Below are 20,983 nucleotides of genomic sequence, written 5' to 3' on the forward strand. Positions count from 1 at the left end.
GAGGACTACAAGTCCCAGCTGTATAATGACACTGCTAAGGGAGTGAATACAAGAGCTGCCCTGAGTGACATGTCTGCCTGCTGGGAGACTCTGCAGCATCTTGTATGTGGAGGACTACAGGTCCCAGCTGTATAATGACACTGCTAAGGGAGTGAATACAAGAGCTGCCCTGAGTGCTGGGAGACTCTGCAGCATGTTGTATGTGGAGGACTACAGGTCCCAGCTGTATAATGACACTGCTAAGGGAGTGAATACAAGAGCTGCCCTGAGTGCTGGGAGACTCTGCAGCATGTTGTATGTGTAGGACTACAAGTCCCAGCTGTATAATGACACTGCTAAGGGAGTGAATACAAGAGCTGCCCTGAGTGCTGGGAGACTCTGCAGCATGTTGTATGTGTAGGACTACAAGTCCCAGCTCTATAATGACACTGCTAAGGGAGTGAATACAAGAGCTGCCCTGAGTGCTGGGAGACTCTGCAGCATGTTGTATGTGGAGGACTACAAGTCCCAGCTGTATAATGACACTGCTAAGGGAGTGAATACAAGAGCTGCCCTGAGTGACATGTCTGCCTGCTGGGAGACTCTGCAGCATGTTGTATGTGGAGGACTACAAGTCCCAGCTGTATAATGACACTGCTAAGGGAGTGAATACAAGAGCTGCCCTGAGTGACATGTCTGCCTGATGGGAGACTCTGCAGCATGTTGTATGTGGAGGACTACAAGTCCCAGCTGTATAATGACACTGCTAAGGGAGTGAATACAAGAGCTGCCCTGAGTGACATGTCTGCCTGCTGGGAGACTCTGCAGCATGTTGTATGTGTAGGACTACAAGTCCCAGCTGTAAAACGACACTGCTAATACACACAGGATCTTCCCCCTACCTTCTTGTGTAATGTTCTCTCTAGTATCTCAGCTCCGGTGCCCAGAATTGTCTTCTCACTGCCTGCAGAGCTGTGCAGCTGAAGGGGTTAAAGAGGACCTTTTACTTGTATAAACTATGTGAACTGAGTATGCTGCAATATAGAGCGGCGCCCGGGGATCTCACTGCACTTACTATTATCCCCGGGCGCCGCTCCGTTCTCCCGTTATAGGCTCCGGTAGCTTTGCTCCTTAAGTTACAGTAGGCGGGTCCTACCGTCCTCCCAGGCTGTGATTGGCTCAGTTCACATATTTTATACAAGTGAAAGGGGGGCGTGGCCAGCACAGTGATGTCTCCAGACTTGTCCTTTATAAGAGCAGGGAAAGAAGCTGGAGGAGCAGTTAGTTCCACCACAGTTCATCCTCAGCAGATGTCCTTACAACTTCTCTTGCAAATGTTTGACTTCTGGAAACTCACAGAAAGAGGTAAGATAACCCTGTCCCCACCAGCTTTAGGGCATTTCTGTAACCTAACCCAACCCATTATTTTCCATCTCCTTTAACCATCTTTCCTGTTTCCAATCTACTTAACTCTTAAGGCTGTGGCAGAATATACAGTCACCAAATACTGCCAACTTTTACTTTGTGTTTAATCCTGATACCAAAATGATAAAACTTTTGGAAGTATTACCCTACAAAACGTCACATATTCAGGCATTAATGGGATTTTTTTAAAATAGTTTTTTTTTAATCCTGGGGATGAGGTACCACTGAATTCACATAAAGATGGCACGTGGACTATGTGTTGATAAGTGATTGATTTTTTTTTTTCCCCTTCTTTTTATCTTTATTGTTTTTAAAGAGGCCATACACATTGGGGTATGGCAGTTTTCTGGGGTAGAAAAGTGACACGTTTTGCCAGACTCTGTACCAGGCATAGATCTCATCGTCTGGGGCACAGACATCTCACAGATGTGCCAACATTACTAATTTAATTATTTAGAAGTGGTCACTGGGACAAACGATTGTCTCTGGGTTGACACGTGTTAAATAGTACTAAAATTAAACGTTTATTACTTGTCCTTAAAATTTTTCACTAGAACTGACGGGGTTAAAAAAATCAGCCGTGTCTGCACTATCACTAATGGTAGTCTGAGTATAAATGTGAGACTGCCCATACCCCTGAAGACGCCAAGTGTTTTGGCGAAACATGTCGGGGTTGGGGGGGGGGGGGGGTTTGGGTTGGCAGAGAGAGATACATGTAAAGTTTTAGCCAGCAAAGAAAAGGAAAGAGCTTTGATGCAATAAGTGGACGCTGGGAGGGCAGTCGCTATCAGCAAGTAGCACTGTAAAACAAACGGTGTTACAAAGTTTAGTACGGCAGAAGGAGACAGTGAAGATAGGCAGGCAATAGTGCGGTTCGCCCCCTAGTGGTGTCATTTATACTCAGACTACCGATAGTGATAGTGCAGACACGGCTGATATTTTTAACCCCGTCAGTTCTAGTTAAAAATGTTAAGGACAGGTAATAAACGTTTTATTACTATTTAACACATGTCAACCCAGAGACAATCATTGGTCCCAGTGACCACTTGTAAATAATTATATTGTTATGTCTCAACACGTGTTAATGGATCAAATGTAAATAAAGTGAGAACATTACTAATTGTGACACCGGCCATTATAAATTGCTCCTCTAAGATGACTGCCGACCTCACATGTATGAGGGGGTCCTAACACCAGACGTAGAGGGGAAAGAAGGGTCATGTGATTTGTACTTCCAAAAGTTCCAGAAAGTCCGACTAAATAGCAGGTGGAACGAATCCGTCCTGCCGCAATTGTGAAACTGCCCTTTATGCCAGTTTCACACAGTTACACACAGCAGCGCAGCCCCGTTCTCCTCACCATTCAATGATCGGGGCTGTGCTGCTGAAGGCTGACAGCTCCCCTCCTCCTCCACCATTCTCTCCCTCTACAACCGCTGCATACAGAGCATGCGCGGCTCTGTTTGTGAAGCGGCAACGCTCTGGGCATGCACGGCATTGGGTGGCGTGCGCGCTCATGAGATGACTGAGCGGCAAGCAAGAAGAAAAAAGAGGAGCTTATGCGCAAGCGCAGCCCAGGGACTCGCTCCAGAGGAGGTGGACGTTTCTAGGGGAGACCAGATCAAACACTGGGGTAAAATCCACAATATTTGACCTACAAAGTTAGAAATGTAATAATAGTTTATATTGGCAAAAATGATCATTGGCACATACTTAATGAAATAAGGTATGATCATTAAGGCTACATTCACACGTCAGTATTTTTCTATAATCCGAATTTCGGTCCGTTTTTTGCGGATCCGTTGTTCCTGAAAATGTTTCCGTATGTCATCCGTTTTTTGCGGATCCGTAAAAAACAGAAACATGTATACATTTCAATAATCAAATAAAGTTGTTTGGATTTCTTTGAAAAAAAAATTAAAAAAATAAATAAATAAAAATTTGTTATGTGTTTCCAGGAACGGATTGCGCAAAAAACGGATGACATACGGAATGACATCCGAATGTCTTCCGTTTTTTGCGGATCCATTGACTTTGTATTGTACCAGGATCCGAATTTTGCGGAAAAGAATAGGACATGTTTTATATTTAAACGGGCATGCGGAACGGAACAACGGAAACGGACAGCACACATTGTGCTGTCCGATTTTTATTATTTTTTTTTTTTTTATTTTTTTTTTATTTTTTATTTTTTTCCAGGACCCATTGAAAATGAATGGGTCCAGATCTGGTCCTGATCTGTTCCGCAAAAAACGGAACAGATCAGGAAAGAAAAAACGGACGTGTGAATGGACCCTTAGTCTGAAAAAAAAACTGAAAACGGCACAACGGCCACGGATGCACACAACGGTCGTGTGCATGAGGCCTAAGAATGAGTATGAGATAATGGAGCTGGAACAACTTCATGACGGATGTGCACTGCGGAGCAGAGCAATACTGCCCCCTGGTGGCTGACAGAAATATTACCACAAGTCTCCACTTAAAGTGGAATTTATGGTCTGATTTACTTTCGGTGATATTTAACGCCACCTAGTGGACAATACCTTTAGTAGCGAGTCACGTGTCACTGCACAATGCTGAACTGACAGCAGACCATAGGACGATGAAACAGACATAGAACGGTCTTGTATTAAGTACCTACCTGTTATGCTTTAAATGGCTATTGTTTGGCGGCACTTTATACACATAAGGCCTCATGCACACGACCGTTGTGTGCATCCGTGGCCGTTGTGCCGTTTTCCGTTTTTTTTTCACGGACCCATTGACTTTCAATGGGTCCGTGGAAAAATCGGAAAATGCACCGTTTTGCAGCCGAGGCCGTGATCCGTGTATCCCTAACCTGTCCTATTTTTATGACGGACAACGGTTTACGGCCCCATTCAAGTCAATGGGTCCGTGAAAGAACACTGATGCACACAAGATTGGCATCCGTGTCCGTGATCCGTGGCCGTAGGTTGCTTTCATACAGACTGATCCGAAGATCCGTCTGCATAAAAGCTTTTTCTGATCTAAGTTTTCACTTCGTGAAAACTCATATCCAACAGTATATTCTAACACAGAAGCGTTCCCATGGTGATGGGGACGCTTCTAGTTAGAATACACTACAAACTTTGTACAAGACTGCCCCCTGCTGCCTGGCAGCACCCGATCTCTTACAGGGGGATATGATAGCACAATTAACCCCTTCAGGTGCGGCACCTAAAGGGGTTAATTGTACTATCATATTCCCCTGTAAGAGATCAGGGATGCCAGGCAGCAGGGGGCAGACCCCCCCCCCTCCCCAGTTTGAATATCGTTGGTGGCACAGTGTGCGCCCCCCATCGGGCCCCCCCTTCCTCCCTCTATTGTTAGAAATCGTTGGTGGCACAGTGTGCGCCCAGCATTGCCCCCCCCTCCCTCCCTCTATTGTAATAAATCGTTGGTGGCACAGTGTGCGCCCCCCATCGCCCCCCCCCCTCCCTCCCTCTATTGTAATAAATCGTTGGTGGCACAGTGTGCGCCCAGCATCGCCCCCCCTCTCTCTATAGCAGTAACAGCATTGGTGGCAGTGTGCGGCCTCCCATCCCCCCCCCCCCGATCATTGGTGGCAGCGTGGTTCCGATCGGAGTCCCAGTTTAATCGCTGGGGCTCCGATCGGTAACCATGGCAACCAGGACGCTACTGCAGCCCTGGTTGCCATGGTTACTTAGCAATAGTACAATAGTAGAAGATTCATACTTACCTGCTTGCTGCTGCGATGTCTGTGTCCGGCCGGGAGCTCCACCTACTGGTAAGTGACAGGTCTGTGCGGTGCATTGCTAAAGAGCTGTCACTTACCAGTAGGAGGAGCTCCCGGCCGGTCACAGACATCGCAGCAGCCAGCAGGTAAGTATGAATCTTGTACAATTGTACTATTGCTAAGTAACCATGGCAACCAGGGCTGCAGTAGCTTCCTGGTTGCCATGGTTACCGATCGGAGCCCCAGCGATTAAACTGGGACTCCGATCGGAACTACGCTGCCACCAATGATCGGGGGGGGGGGGGAAATGGGAGGCCGCACACTGCCAGCAATGTTGTTACTGCTATAGAGAGAGGGGGGGTGATGGTGGGCGCACACTGTGCCACCAACGATTTATAACAATAGAGGGAGGAAGGGGGGGGCCCGATGGTGGGCGCACACTGTGCCACCAACGATATTCAAACTGGGGAGGGGGGGTCTGCCCCCTGCTGCCTGGCAGCCCTGATCTCTGGGGGATATGATAGTACAATTAACCCCTTCAGGTGCGGCACCTGAGGAGTTAATTGTGCTGATCACGGCCCTAAGATCGGGTGCTGCCAGGCAGCAGGGGGCAGTCATGTACACAGGTTTTCAGTATATTCTAACCTGAAGCGTCCCCATCACCATGGGAACGCCTCTGTGTTAGAATATACTGTCGGAAATGAGTTTCACGATGTAGCTCATATCCGACAGTATATTCTAACATAGAGGCGTTCCCATGGTGATGGGGACGCTTCAAGTTATGTTCGGGTGTCCGCCTGGCCGTGCGGAGGCAAGCGGATCCGTCCAGACTTACAATGTAAGTCAGAGGGGACGGATCCGTTTGAAGATGACACACTGTGGCTCAATTTTCAAACGGATCCGTCCCCCATTGACTTTCAATGTAAAGTCTGGACGGATCCGTCTGTGCTACTTTCACACTTAGAAATGTTTTAACAATATAATGCAGACGGATCCGCTCTGAACGGAGCCACCGTCTGCATTATATGAACGCAAGTGTGAAAGTAAAGGGACTCCTGACTTTACATTGAAAGTCAATGGGGACGGATCCGTTTGCAATTGCACCATATTGTGTCAACGTCAAACGGATCCGTCCCCATTGACTTGCATTGTAATTCAGGATGGATCCGTTTGGCTCCGCACGGCCAGGCGGACACCAAAACGACTTTTTTTTCATGTCCGTGGATCCTCCAAAAATCAAGGAAGACCCACGGACGAAAAAACGGTCACGGATCATGGACCCCGTTTTTGCGGACCGTGAAAAAAAACGTCGTGTGCATGAGGCCTAACACGAAGGCCCGGGATGTGTATACAGAGCCTCGATCTAATTGCATGTGAGTATTGCTATTTTTATGGTTTTTTATTAAGTTAGTGATATATTTATCGCATATTTTATCATGTTTCATTAATTACCCTGCATTTATTAACAGTAATATCTTTATACAGCGCCAACATGTTCCGCAGCACTTTACTATTTATTTTATAAATTGGATTTTACATATTAAAGGGGTTTATTCCCATCTGGGACATTGATGACATATCACTGGGATATGTGGGTCCCACCTCTGAGATCTGCTCCCAGTAATAATAATACCCCCTATAGTGTCCTAGTATTAATAATACCCCTCTATAGTGTACTAGTAATAATAATGCCCCTATAGTGTCCTAGTAATAATAATACCCCTCTATAGTGTCCCAGTAACAATAATGCCCTCTATAGTGTCCCAGTAGTAATAATAATACCCCTCTATAGTGTCCCAGTAGTAATAATAATGCCCCTCTATAGTGTCCCCGTAGTAATAATAATGCACCTCTATATAGTGTCCCAGTAATAATAATGCACCTCTATATAGTGTCCCAGTAATAATAATAATGCCCCTTGAAGAGGGGATTTTTGCTTCTTGGGAAATAGAGATTTATGTATATCTCCCTTTTCCATCCCTTCTATTCTATTCCTAGCATGTTGCCAATGTTTCCCATACAACCCGAATATCCTGTGTATAATTACACCTCCTCCAGTCCTTCATATACCCCAGGAGCCACACAAAACCCTCACGGATACTTATATATAAAAATAGTTTACTGATAACATAGAGATGACAAAGCAATGGACATTATACATAGAGATACAGATAACACAATACATAGAGGACACCAGCACACACAGCCACCTCCGTTCCTGAGCACCCTGGATGCTAAGCAAATGTGGCTAATGTGTATGTATATACAGTATATCCAGAGTCCACCAATATACAGTCTACTGGATCTACTCTTCTAACCAACTCACATCCAGTACCTGACCATTAGTACATGTACATATAGAGACTCCTGCATAAACAGAATCTATTGGTAATACAATCGCAGACTACAAATATCTATATGTACACATATAAAGTCTACTGGGATATTATACTTGTATACATACCCACATACGCACACATATAACTTAGCTTGCTCCTGAAGTGCTGTTGTTCCAGTGGGTGGCAGGAAGAGAGACCCAGCCTCACACCCAACTTTCATCTATATCTTGCTGTGTCCCAGCCCCCCACCATCGACTCCACCCTGTGACCACCCAAATATCTTCCCCCATCTCTTGGTCAAGAGGATGTTGTTCAACTGCTTTAGATATGCTAACAAGGGACACAATGCTACTTGCCATACTGAATGGGTGAATACCACTGGCTCCAATTATCAGGCATATTTGTGTGGTCATCAGGATGAGGTTCTGGCTAAAAGCCATATTCCCCTTAACACCCCTCTATAGTGTCCCAGTAATAATAATAATGCCACCTATAGTGTCTCCCAGTAATAATAATGCCCCTCTATAGTCTCCCAGTAATAATAATCCCCCTCTATAGTCTCCCAGTAATAATAATACCCCACCGTAGTGTCCCAGTAATAATAATGCGACACACCATGCCCTTTACATAGACGGGTCCTGCCATAAGGGGCTGTATTCATGTTGTGCTCCACAAATCGTGGATCCCGCGGTGTACATGTCCATAAAACGGAGAAGACTAGGATGTGTATATTTCTGCGGGGCTGCGGAAGGTCACGGGAGGACAGGAGCTGATGCCACATGAGCCGTAGGCTGGAGTCACACCTGCCGGGTTGGATGGATTCAGAAAGGCTGATTTCTCTCCTTCCTATCCGGCCTCTAACGAGACATACTGAAGGCTTCTCTCATATATTGACGGTAAAAAGGCGCAAGTTTTGGCACATAATTGTTTTACGCTAAAATGCGGCACTTTTACTGAAGTTCTGGATGGTGCGGACATCAGAGAAAGACCAGTGGGTTGTCCCGGTGTTCTGTCAGAAAACCTTACCTCGTCAGATTCCCTTACCCCACGTGACTTCCGCGCAAGCACAGTACAACGGTACGGCACCTCCACGCAAGCGCAGTACCAGGGCATGGCTAAGTTAAAATTACAGTGAGCGGTGACTCACGGAAGCGCGATGGGCGTGCGCTCTCAGGGGTCTTTTGTCTTGTTAAATCTCCTTACCCTCACACTGCGCACGCGCGGATTGAAGCCAGCCAGCAATGAATCTGAAGCGCGCTGTGTAGTGAGGGTAAGGAGATTTTACAATCCGCGCGTGTGCAGTGTGAGGGTAAGGAGATTTAACAAGACCGTCAGATCTCCTTACCCCTGAGAGCGCGCGCCCGTCACGCTTCCGTGAGTCACCGCTCACTGTAATTTTAACTTACCCATGCCCTGATACTGTGCTTGCGTGGAGGTGCAGTGCCGTGGTACTGCGCTTGCACGGAGGCGCACACCCACAGAAGGGAATCTGACGATTTAAGGTTTTCTGACAGAACACTGGGTGACTGTCTATTCTAGATTGGAGTTGCATGCGAACATGTCGCGTAACTTCTGGCGTTCCTGGTACACCAACATTTGGCATTCGAACACTAGCAGCCGCTCCACTATGCTCCTCACCCGCACAATTATTAACCCTTCACATGAAATAAGGGATGGGACGTGTACCCGCTGTGAGTGCCTCCTCTGTGGGGACATCTGGATGATGGATGATTTGATAGACCATTGCAGCGCCCTCCTGGGATATCAAAGACTGGAGCGGCCTCACATTTACCTGACCGGCTGCTCCATTCTTTTCAGGGGGCTCCGCTTTCGTCATAGGTGGGGGCCCCCCGCTTTCGTCATAGGTGGGGGGGGCCCGCTTTCGTCATAGGTGGGGCGGGAGGGCCGCTCTCGTCATAGGTGGGGCGGGAGGGCCGCTCTCGTCATAGGTGGGGCGGGAGGGCCGCTCTCGTCATAGGTGGGGCGGGAGGGCCGCTCTCGTCATAGGTGGGGGGCGCTCTCATCATAGGTGGGGGGGGGGCGCTCTCGTCATAGGTGGGGCGGGAGGGCCGCTCTCGTCATAGGTGGGGGGGGGGCGCTCTCATCATAGGTGGGGGGGGGGCGCTCTCATCATAGGTGGGGGGGGGGGGGGGCGCTCTCATCATAGGTGGGGGGGGGGGGGGCGCTCTCGTCATAGGTGGGGGCCCCAGCGTTAGGACCCCCACTAACCCTTGTCTGGGTTCATCTTAACCCCTCTGGCTCCTATGATTTCATGCACAGATTCTCCCTGCGCAGGGCAAGGGCATTTTTAGGGGATTCGGTGACGTACCGGGCTTAGGGTAAGCTGGGTGGAGGCTTCCGCTTAGCAGTATTCCCGGTGACGTCACCAGCACCGATGGGCGGGCTTTAGCGCTGCCCTAGCTGTTTTACATCTTTCCCATTAGTGCCGGTCACCAGGCTCACTTTTTCGGTTCCGCACAACCCCTTTTTATGTTGTATTTAGTGTGTTCTGTTCCTATGTCCTTTTTAACAATCTGCACCTTTTCCTATGACATGTAAAGCACCGCCAGACAGTATGTGAGTAGTGTTGAGCGAACTTGTGTTTTAAGTTCGGGTTATCGAAGTATCCCGTTATGGATTCCGCTACCATGGACCATAACGGAATTTAGAATCCATAACGCGATTCTTCGATAACCCGAACTTTAGATGCCGAACTTAAAACACAAGTTTGCTCAACACTATATGTGAGCGGACTACAAATACAAGCATGCACTGTGAATTGGGTGGTTAGTGGGTATACTTATATCTTTTGGATGGATTGGACTAAACTAATATACTTTTAACCCCTTAGGGTACTTTCACACTTGCGTTAAAGTTTTCCGGTATTGAGTTCCGTCCTAGGGGCTCAATACCGGGAAAAAACGCTTCAGTTTTATCCCCATGCATTCTGAATAGAGAGCGAGCCGTTCAGGATGTCTTCAGTTCAGTCACTCTTATGGTATTTGGTCGGACAAAATACCACAGCATGCTGCGGTATTTTCTCAGTCCAAAATGCCAGATCCGCCATTAGTTTCCATTTAAAAAATGCATTAATGCCGGATCCAGCACCAAGTGTTCCGGAAAAACGCATCCGGTTTTCCGGTCTGTGCATGCGCAGACTTTTAAAAATGCAAAAAAATATTTCAGGGTGACAAACAGAGAGACAGATCTGGTGTTTCATTGCGTTTGTTAGACGGATTCGCATCCGGATCAGTCTACAAGTGCTATGCGTTTGCACACGGATTTCAGGATCCGGCAGGCAGTTCCGGCGATGAGCGGCCCGGTGTATTGCAGATACACCATAGACGTGTGAATGGACCCTTATAGATTATGCTCTCTCTCTAGAATATATGTAGATGCGTTGTATCTATAATTATTTTTCCTTATTTTTCAGGTCTTCTACTATTTATCGGCTTCACATTGATACAAAGCCATGAAGTCAATCGCGTCGCCATCGGCTCCAATATAACATTTTCTTTTAAGCCGTGCAAACTGAACACACTCTACAAGATCCATCATGATCATGTGGCCATCCACATCCCCTGCAATTACAGTTATCTTATACCTGATAAGTATGAAGGAAGGGTCAGTGTGAATGAATCCACCGGACGGGTCACCATAAGCAATATAACCAAGAGGGATGGCGGCATTTATACTCTGGAATACAGGAACGGCAATGGGGTTAAAGAATCATACCACCAGATCGGATATGAGGTTCATGGTGAGTGCACCTGACACAGCCACAGTGGTCATGTGACGTATGCGTAGCAATGGCGCCAGTAAGGCATGTGAATCTGTGAAATAAACTAAAGAACCGTGTTTCCTCCTTCTAGATCTTGTCTGGATCAAGGAGCTATCCCGGAACGACACGGGGGCAACCATATCTTTTACTGTTGTCTGTGATGGAGAACCGGATGCAGTTAACTGGACCATGGATGGAGAAGACCTGAGAGACGGGAGCTGGCTGAGCCATGATAACCGGACACTCACCGTTCCGAACAACATCACTGCCTCGTTCACAGTTCATGTCTCCAATCTAGTCAGTGCGGACAGCAAAAATATTACTCCCATAAACGGTAAGTCCTAGGAATAAAATCAGAGCAACGTCCCATAAAAAAATCCTTCAATTGGGAAAAAATTGAACTTAAAGGGACACTGGCAGGCCCAATAACCATAATTAGCTGTACATATGACTGCCCAGGTCTTCTAATGTGCATTAAAAACATATAAGTATCCCCCCTGTCCACATTATGAATACAGTAAACTCATGTTTTATAACCTGAACTAATCGCTTTTCTTTCTGCCCAAGGGGCGGCGTTTCATCTCCACTTGAACCCAGCCAGCCTCAGCCCAACCGCCGTTTTGAAGCGCTGCCCATCTCATCAATATTCACTTAGCTGGGCGGCTTCTGCTGTCCCCGACCTTCCAAGATCCGGCGCATGCCCAATAGAAAGCTATGGGCATCGGACTCGCTTTCAGCTTCTGCGCATGCGCCCGGCACCCATAGCTTTCTATTGGGCATGCGCCAGATCTCGGAAGGTCGGGGACAGCAGAAGCCGCCCAGCTAAGTGAATATTGATGAGATGGGCAGCGCTTCAAAACGGCGGTTGGGCTGAGGCTGGCTGGGCGCAAGTGGAGATGAAACGTGGAGATGAGTTTACTGTATTCATAATGTGGACAGGGGGGATACTTATATGTTTTTAATGCACATTAGAAGACCTGGGCAGTCATATGTACAGCTAATTACGGTTATTGGGCCTGCCAGTGTCCCTTTAATTCCGGATTCACAGATGTGAGAATTGTCCAGAAGACAATGAATACAAAAAGAACATCGCCTGCTACCTTCACATCTTCCCTCCTAATCAGAGACGGCCCCTTCCACCCTGGTCCCTATTCCTGGCCCCCAACTATTCACGTGATTTTCCCCCCCCCCCTGGTTCCCATTCCTGGCCCCCAACTATTCACGTGATTTCCCCCCCCCCTTGTTCCCATTCCTGGCCCCCAACTATTCACGTGATCCCCCTGGTTCCCATTCCGCCCCCCCCCCCTCCTCACACTATTCAGCTGATCTCCCCTGGTAACTATTCCTGGCCCCCAGTATTCAGCTGAACCCCCTGGTCCCTATTCCTGGCCCCCAGTATTCAGCTGAACCCCCTGGTCCCTATTCCTGGCCCCCAGTATTCAGCTGAACCCCCTGGTCCCTATTCCTGGCCCCCAGTATTCAGCTGATACACCCTGGTCCCTATTCCTGGCCCCCAGTATTCAGCTGAACCCCCCCCCCCTGGTCTCTATTCCTGGCCCCCAGTATTCAGCTGAACCCCCTGGTCCCTATTCCTGGCCGCCAGTATTCAGCTGATACCCCCTGGTCCCTATTCCTGGCCCCCAGTATTCAGCTGAACCCCCTGGTCCCTATTCCTGGCCCCCAGTATTCAGCTGATACACCCTGGTCCCTATTCCTGGCCCCCAGTATTCAGCTGAACCCCCCCCCCCCTGGTCTCTATTCCTGGCCGCCAGTATTCAGCTGATACCCCCTGGTCCCTATTCCTGGCCCCCAGTATTCAGCTGATCCCCCCTGGTCCCGGCCCCCAGTATTCAGCTGATCCCACCCGGTCCCTATTCCTGCCCCCCAGTATTCAGCTGATTTTGCTATGGATACAGTTAACGATCTGAACAATATTCTGATCATGATTGATAATAGTTACTTCTCAGGTACTGAATACTTTTGGTTCTGAGATGTGGTCCCAGTGGATCACCAGGAGAGAAGATCCTGGTCCCTCTTTGCCCCTAGACTAGTGGTCTGCACACCCCCTGCAATCTGAGGTATTGATTGAAGCCGTCTAGCACTTAGGTCAGACCTCCACTAATGTAGCGTTTGTCACCGATCCAGTGGATAAGTGTTTCTGACGGGAACACCCCTTTAATATTTTCCGAGAAGGCTGCGCGGCCCTGTTTGCCAGACTTCGGCGCTGTGTATTTTTCTTATAGCACTTTTATGTAATGACTTTTTCTGCTTCCTGTCTAGATCTCAAAGGAAAATCCAATCCTTTGGGGGTCGTCATGTACCCGAACATTACCAGAGTGATATGGGCCGATGGCGGAGGCCGACCCAGCAATCAGACACTCATTCTCTCGAGGAATGTCACCAACCTCTATGTCCTGACCCCGTCAGGTAAGTTTTCTTGAGTGCAAGGCTTTACTGGGGAGCATGACGCCTGGATACTAGTGGGGTGTGAGAATGTTGTGACCATCAATGGAACCATAGAAAACAAGGCCTTCAATAGTCATGTCATTGAAAAAAATAGTTATGGCCACTCGAACACAGAGAAGCCCAAAGGAAGAAAAAAATGTATCTGGTTATTAAGTGTAGGGAGTAAAATTATTTTATACAGAATTGTGGACTAATGTAATAAATAAATAGAAGTGATCGTTCCACTTTAATTTTGGGCAGAAATCCTTTCTCAGCTAGTAACGGGCAGAAATAGTTCAGCACAATGCTCTTTCCTGGTGCGCCCAGGCAGTGTGAATGCTGCAGCACCAGGCGCAGCCTCTGCCGTATGTACAGGGCAGGGCAAACCTTGTGTGCACGTGGACTGACCGCCTATTCTATTGTCACAAACTAATTCTATGGCATTGTCTTCTCTTGCTTTCCTGGAATCTCTTGTACTTTGTCTTCGGCAGCTGTTCAGGTAAGGTACATCCAGAACGCACTTGTAAGGGGTTGTCTGGTCAACTGTATGGCCGTTATAAGCTGAGGCAAACATATGCACTCAGCAGACCGCCCCTTTAAAGGTATTTTCTAAGAGTGTAATATTATCTAGTCTCAGGATAGGTCATTAGTATCTGATCGGTGGGGGTCAGACTCCTGGCAGTCCCACCGATCAGCTGGTGATCGCTGTGGTCTCTTCCTAGGCCAGTGATGTCACGTTCTTTGGTCACATGGCCTGTGTGAGGCTCAGTCTCATGGAACTGAATGAGTCTTGGCTGCAATACCAAGCACAGCCACTGTACAATGTATGGCGCTGTGAGGTCACAGTACTCACCAGTGGCTTCTTCAGATCAATGCTGTCCGCCTATTGGATATTGATGACCTATCGTGAGGATAGGCTATAAGTATTGAACTCTAGGGAAAACCCCTTTAAGCTGTCCATACGCATTAGATGTGTATGAGTCAAACCTGCAGATTTACATGAGACTGATAAAGATTTCAACTGCTCGATCCTTGTATGTTTGGCCAAGGATATGAACATGTATATGGGGCCTTAAGGAGAGGTCTAATGTATATGGTCATGCAGAGATAAAAATCCACAGAAAACGGACCGCCCTCTATTAGAATATACCTCGGCTTACCTGGGTGAGAACCTGCCCGACATCCAGTTTGTGATTCACAGTGCTCCTAAAAGTGGTTTCCAATCTTCCCCTAATATATCATCGGCAGCTGAGATCTGGTGTGACGGCAATGCAAAGGCAAGCACGGAGATGAAGTAACAGCCGCCTGAGGGCGCCAAGATGTATGGCTACTTGTAGAAGATCTGAGATGTCCTAATCAGAGCCATGAGGTCAGCCTGAAGGACAAGCTACAGAAGTGACCCTGGGGTGGGATCCCACTGACCGGTGACACATTTGCAGGCACCTCACTTTTGAGCACTTACACCTCTATTTGCTTTGCCTTCTGGCTATAACCACTAACGAGGAACTCCTGTAATTGGGGTCTGGGCCGTCATCACACGATGCACGTCCTTTCTTCTTCTTCACTGTGTTCACTTTGCACTTCTGTTCATCACAAGCTTGTTCAGGGTTCAGTGCCCCTAGGAGACGAGAGGTAGCCATCAGGCTCCTCATCCACCGCAGCCCCAGCTCCCTCCTCTTGGGGGGAATGGACTATGGCTTCTGGTGGATGCTGGGCTAATAACCCCAGTATAAACCAGGGTCCCTGACAACTGCAGCACCTATGCTATGGGGAGTTTGGAGGAAAGGTTTATGGGGTCCTTTCTCCCTTTGTAGAGAGCCTGTGATGGCCCCTGTCCGTGTGCACCTCTATGGGGGGCATGCGGCACCGGACATGGCTGGAGACACATGCCCTGATGTGTCAGTGATCACAATGTCTGTACAGCGCTGTGGAACATGCTGGTGCTAAACGAGTATTGTCCTGTGTGTGCCAGGTAGCTGTTAGGTATAGCGTGTTAGTGGTTTGTATTGGGGTGTATTGTGTGTTAGTGGTTTGTATAGTGGTATTGGGGTGTATTGTGTGTTTGTATTATCCTGCACTTATTTTATCCATATCTCTTCTATTACAGAGGTAATACTTCGCCAGGACAGAAATCGTAGATTGAGATTCTTCATCATCCTACCAGTCCTTTCCATCTCACTTCTGGCGGTGAGTTACTATTCTTCTGTATCGTTAGGGTCTAGTCTAGGAATGATGAGATGAGAAGTACAGACCCTGCATCTATTACCATTCATATCTGTGTTAGCTGATCACTGACAATAGGGGTAGTAGTCCGATCATCCAGTCTCCACTCAGAACCTATCCAGCACTATAACCCATTGAACCTCTGTCCACCATCATCATCACTGTCTGCAGGCAGCAGTCCTGGCACCTACATGTCCCAGATGACAGGTCTATAGCACACGACTTGCTGTCTGAGGCTGCACAAACCATCCTGTGCTGCTGCACGCAGCTTGTCACAGGCAGAGTGCACATACCACCCCGCTGAAGAGAAGGCCAAAGATGACGGTCAATAACCAGACACCTCTTGGAGGAATTGCCCTGGAGGGGTTTATTCCCATACAGTTAAGCTAGATCTACATGACGACATTTGTCGCGCGTCAATTTTTATAATGGCCGTCTATGGTGTCGCACTACGACGTGACAGTCGCAGAAAAATCCATCTCGAATGGTTTTTCTGCGACTGTTGCGTCACAGTCGCAGCATGTTGCAGTGCGACTCCATAGACTACCATTATAAAAATTGTAGCGCGACAAATGTCGTCTAGTAGACCTAGCCTTAAACATGATGTTTTTGGAAAGCAGAATAACCTTTTTTTTTTAACAGCTTTCTAATCTATGTTGTGTCCCAATCACTTACCATTTTTCAAGATCTCCAATATCTGTCAGTGAATAGGAACACCCTTCTTGGTCATTATTTTGCATCCAGAGGTTAAAAGCCTGTACAGGATCTTCACTGTTTGGGCTCATGCACACGACCGTATGTATTTTGTGGTCCGCAAAAAAAGGATCCGCAGAAAATACAGATGACCTCTGTGTGCATTTCGTATTTCGCGGAACGGAACAGCTTGGCCCTTTATAGAACAGTACTATCTTTGTCCATAATGCGGACAGTAATAGGACATGTTCTATTTTTTTGCGGAACGGAAATACGGACACGGAGTAACTTTTATTTTTCCCTTTGCTACATATAGCAGTAAATAAATAGGATCTGTTTCCTCTCCGGACCTGTTTTTGTGAATACTTGTAACCTTTATGAAACAATTCTAAAGTGTCTTTTCTCTACATTGTTTTGTTCCTTTGTTATTCCTCCTGAAACATTATGACTAAAGCAGTTTTTGCATGTTTTAACTTTTTTTTTTTTTTTTTTTGTTCTTTTAGACTATTGCATTTATTGGCCTCCTCGTCCATTGTCGATATTCTCACAAGGGGTCCGCTGCTACAGGAAATACATAAACCAGACGTGTTCCTCCCTTTTTAAAAATTTTTTTATTAGCAGAATGTTTTAATTTAATATACCGTAATGTTTTTATACACTTATTTATTGAGAGAAAGTTGTGGCATTTGGGGGGGGGCTGTGAACCTCTAACCTGGAGGTTTGAAGCATTATCGACTAGAAGATCCCCAGGACGAATGGAGATGCCTCATTGATTGAAGCTGGATGGCCATAATTGAACGCCAAATGGATCAACAATCTGGGAGAAGAGACGACCCAGAAACAGAATGGTTACACTGAAAGATGAGGTGGAGGATGAAGACATGGAAACACAGGATCAGTCAAATCTTTAGGGTCTAGACATAAAAAAGGGAATAGGATTGTCTGAGAATTGATCTTAAAGGGCTTCTGTCACCCCACTAAAGTCATATATATTTTTTTGGCTAGTTAAATTCCTTATACTGCGATATATGAATATATAATGTTCTTACTCACTTTCCTTCAGCAGTTTCTTTGAAAAACGGACTTTTATAATATGTAAATGAGCTCTCTACCAGCAAGTAGGGCGGTTACTTGCTGGTAGCAGCCGCATCCTCCTTTCATAAAGACGCCCCTCCTCATGTTGATTGACAGGGCCAGCGAACCCCATCGTCCTCTGGCTGGACCTGTCTGCGTTCAAAATCTGGCGCCTGCGCCGTACCTGTCTTCAGTCAGCGCAGGTGCACTGAGAGGAGGGCGCTCGCTCGGGCGCTCCTTCCTCAGTGCGCCTGCGCCGGGTGTAGATGTGACGTCATTGGCGCATTGAGGGTGGAGCAGCCAAGCGAGCGTCCTCTCAGTGTGCCTGCGCCAACTGAAGACAGGTACGGCGCAGGTGCCAGATTTTGAACGCAGACAGGTCCAGCCAGAGGACGATGGGGTTCGCTGGCCCTGTCAATCAACATGAGGAGGGGGCGTCTTTGTGAAAGGAGGATGCGGCTGCTACCAGTAAGTAACCGCCCTACTTGCTGGTAGAGAGGTCATTTACATATTATAAAAGTAAGTATTTCGAAGAAACTGCTGAAGGAAAGTGAGTAAGAGCATTATATATTGATATATCGCAGTATAAGGAATTTAAGTAGCCCAAAAAAAAAAAATATGACTTTAGTGGGGTGACAGAAACCCTTTAACCACCTCAGCCCCCCTAGCTTAAACCCCCTTAATGACCAGAGCACTTTTTACACTTCTGCACTACACTACTTTCACCGTTTATCGCTCGGTCATGCAACTTACCACCCAAATGAATTTTACCTCCTTTTCTTCTCACTAATAGAGCTTTCATTTGGTGGTATTTCATTGCTGCTGACATTTTTTATATTAATCGAAATTGACCAAAATTTTTGCAAAAAAAACGTCATTTTTCAATTAAAACTACATTTCTTTATAATTTTTTCTCTACATTTATTGTTCTACATGTCTTTGATAAAAAAAAAAATGCAATAAGTGTATATTTATTAGTTTGGGTAAAAGTTATAGCGTTTACAAACTATGATGCAAAAATGTGAATTTCCGCTTTTTGAAGCAGCTCTGACTTTCTGAGCACCTGTCATGTTTCCTGAGGTTCTACAATGCCCAAACAGTAGAAACGCCCCACAAATGACCCCATTTCGGAAAGTAGACACCTTAAGGTATTCGCTGATGGGCATAGTGGGTTCATGGAAGTTTTTATTTTTTGTCACAAGTTAGCGGAAAATGATTATTTTCTTTTTTTTTTTTTACAAAGTCTCATATTCCACTAACTTGTGACAAAAAATACAATTTTACATGAACTCGCCATGCCCCTCACGGAATACCTTGGGGTGTCTTCTTTCCAAAATGGGGTCACATGTGGAATGCCCTGGCATTTTAGGGGCCCTAAAGCGTGAGAAATAGTTTGGAATCGAAATTCGTAAAAATGCCCTGTGAAATCCTGAAAGTACTCATTGGAAATTGGGACCCTTTGCGCATCTTGGCTGCAAAAAAGTGTCACACATGTGGTATCTCCGTACTCATGCTGGGTGAGAAATATCTCTCTAAAAGACAACTTTTCCCATTTTTTTTTTTATACAAAGTTGTCATTTGACAGAGATATTTCTCACACAAAGTTTGTGTATATGTAAAAATACACCCCAAAACACATTGCCCTACTTGTCCTGAATACGGCGATACCACATGTGTAACACTTTTTTGCAGCCTAGGTGCGCAAAGGGGCCCAAATTCCAATGAGTATCTTTTAGGAGGGCATTTTTAGGCATTTGGATTCTCATGCATTAGGGCCCTTAAAATGCCAGGGCAGTATAAATACCCCACAAGTGACCCCATTTTGGAAAGAAGACACCCCAAGGTATTCCCTGAGGGGCCTAGAATATATATTTTTTTTTTTGGCACAAGTTAGCGGAAAATGATTTTGTAAGTGAAAAAATAAAATAGGGGAAAATGATTTTTATTTTATTTTTTCACTTACAAAATCATTTTCCGCTAACTTGTGCCAAAAAATAATATTCTAGGAACTCGCCATGCCCCTCACGGAATACCTTGGGGTGTCTTCTTTCCAAAATGGGGTCACATGTGGGGTATTTATACTGCCCTGGCATTTTAGGGGCCTTAAAGCGTGAGAAGAAGTCTGGAATATAAATGTCTAAAAATTTTTATGCATTTGGATTCCGTGAGGGGTATGGTGAGTTCATGTGAGATTTTATTTTGTCACAAGTTAGTGGAATATGAGACTTTGTAAGAAAAAACAAAAAAACAATGTTCTATGAACTCGCCATGCCCCTCAAAAGTGATCTTTTTTATAGCGCCGCAGCGATTTTACCAGGGCTGTGGAGTCGGTAGATAAATGCTCCGACTCCGACTCCTCAGTTTTTTGTACTTCCGACTCCGACTCCCCGACTCCGACTCCTCTGTATTTAATATGCAAATGTATTTTATACATTCCTTGAAGGAAAGAAAGAAGTTCTTCTAAGCTCTTCTAGCACAGAGAGGTAGTTGGGCAGAAGCTGCTGCCTTCTCCTTTGTGTGCTGATCTTCTGCTGAAGACAGGGCAGTGGGAGGATCCAAGAAGGGACATTTATTTTAAAACATGATTTCCCTAGAAGAATCCCATAGTCATGTTTAAAGTTTAAGATAACATTCTGAGTTTACACGTTTTATAGCCTTAGCTGAATGACAGCAGTTTTTCCAATGGTTTACAGCAGGGATGTCAAACTCGTGGCCCTCCAGCTGTTGCAAAACTACAACTCCCATCATGCCTGGGCATACTACAGCTATCAGGGAATGATAGGAGTTGTAGTTTTGCAACATCTGGAGGGCCATGAGTTTGACATCCATGGTTTACAGCTTCAGTCTTGAACTATTGACCCTCCATTCCCTTCACTTATACAAGTGTCTCTAGTCCTGCAAAACACATATTTACTTAATCCCTTATCAGTGAGAGGCGAGGTAAACCATGGGCATTGTGTTCCCTGTAACATCAGAACACAACACAATGCAAAGTATATGTATTGCCACTCCTAATTGTGCATTGCGTACCATATAGTGAAGCATATGAAAAGCATGCTTCTTCACATCACTGAACGCGTTTGTTTTGCGGTTACGTGAGGCACTGCATGCATTGGCCTTTATTCTTACAGTAGAGAAGTCATTAATTATAACTGTTTATGAATTCGGACATTTAAACTTGCTTTTTTATTTTTTTATTCCAATTTAAATTTAGTAGGAGTCGGAGTCGGAGTCGGTTCATTTTTTGCCGACTCCAGGTACCCAAAATTGACTCCGACTCCGACTCCACAGCCCTGGATTTTACGGT

General features: G+C 46.3%; 1 protein-coding gene across 1 annotated transcript; it reads left to right on the plus strand.

Annotated features, from left to right (window-relative positions):
- Positions 1–1,237: 1,237 nt before the first annotated feature.
- Positions 1,238–17,634, plus strand: LOC122921483. The gene is made up of 6 exons (XM_044271468.1): positions 1,238–1,344; positions 10,894–11,220; positions 11,333–11,575; positions 13,522–13,668; positions 15,794–15,873; positions 17,106–17,634. The coding sequence occupies exons 1-6, from the start codon at positions 1,290–1,292 to the stop codon at positions 17,178–17,180; spliced, it is 927 nt and encodes a 308-aa protein (XP_044127403.1). The 5' UTR covers positions 1,238–1,289; the 3' UTR covers positions 17,181–17,634.
- Positions 17,635–20,983: the final 3,349 nt, after the last annotated feature.

This window comes from Bufo gargarizans, chromosome 11, assembly GCF_014858855.1.
Source record: "Bufo gargarizans isolate SCDJY-AF-19 chromosome 11, ASM1485885v1, whole genome shotgun sequence".
Taxonomy (NCBI): domain Eukaryota; kingdom Metazoa; phylum Chordata; class Amphibia; order Anura; family Bufonidae; genus Bufo; species Bufo gargarizans.

What these genes read in the sequence shown, in the direction of transcription:
- LOC122921483 (XM_044271468.1), top strand. Translation starts at nt 1,290, where the DNA reads ATGTCCTTACAACTTCTCTTGCAAATGTTTGACTTCTGGAAACTCACA. An exon ending in GATCGGATATGAGGTTCATG is followed by an intron (nt 11,221 to 11,332) that starts GTGAGTGCACCT and finishes TCCTCCTTCTAG; the next exon opens with ATCTTGTCTGGATCAAGGAG. An exon ending in TTTCCATCTCACTTCTGGCG is followed by an intron (nt 15,874 to 17,105) that starts GTGAGTTACTAT and finishes TTGTTCTTTTAG; the next exon opens with ACTATTGCATTTATTGGCCT.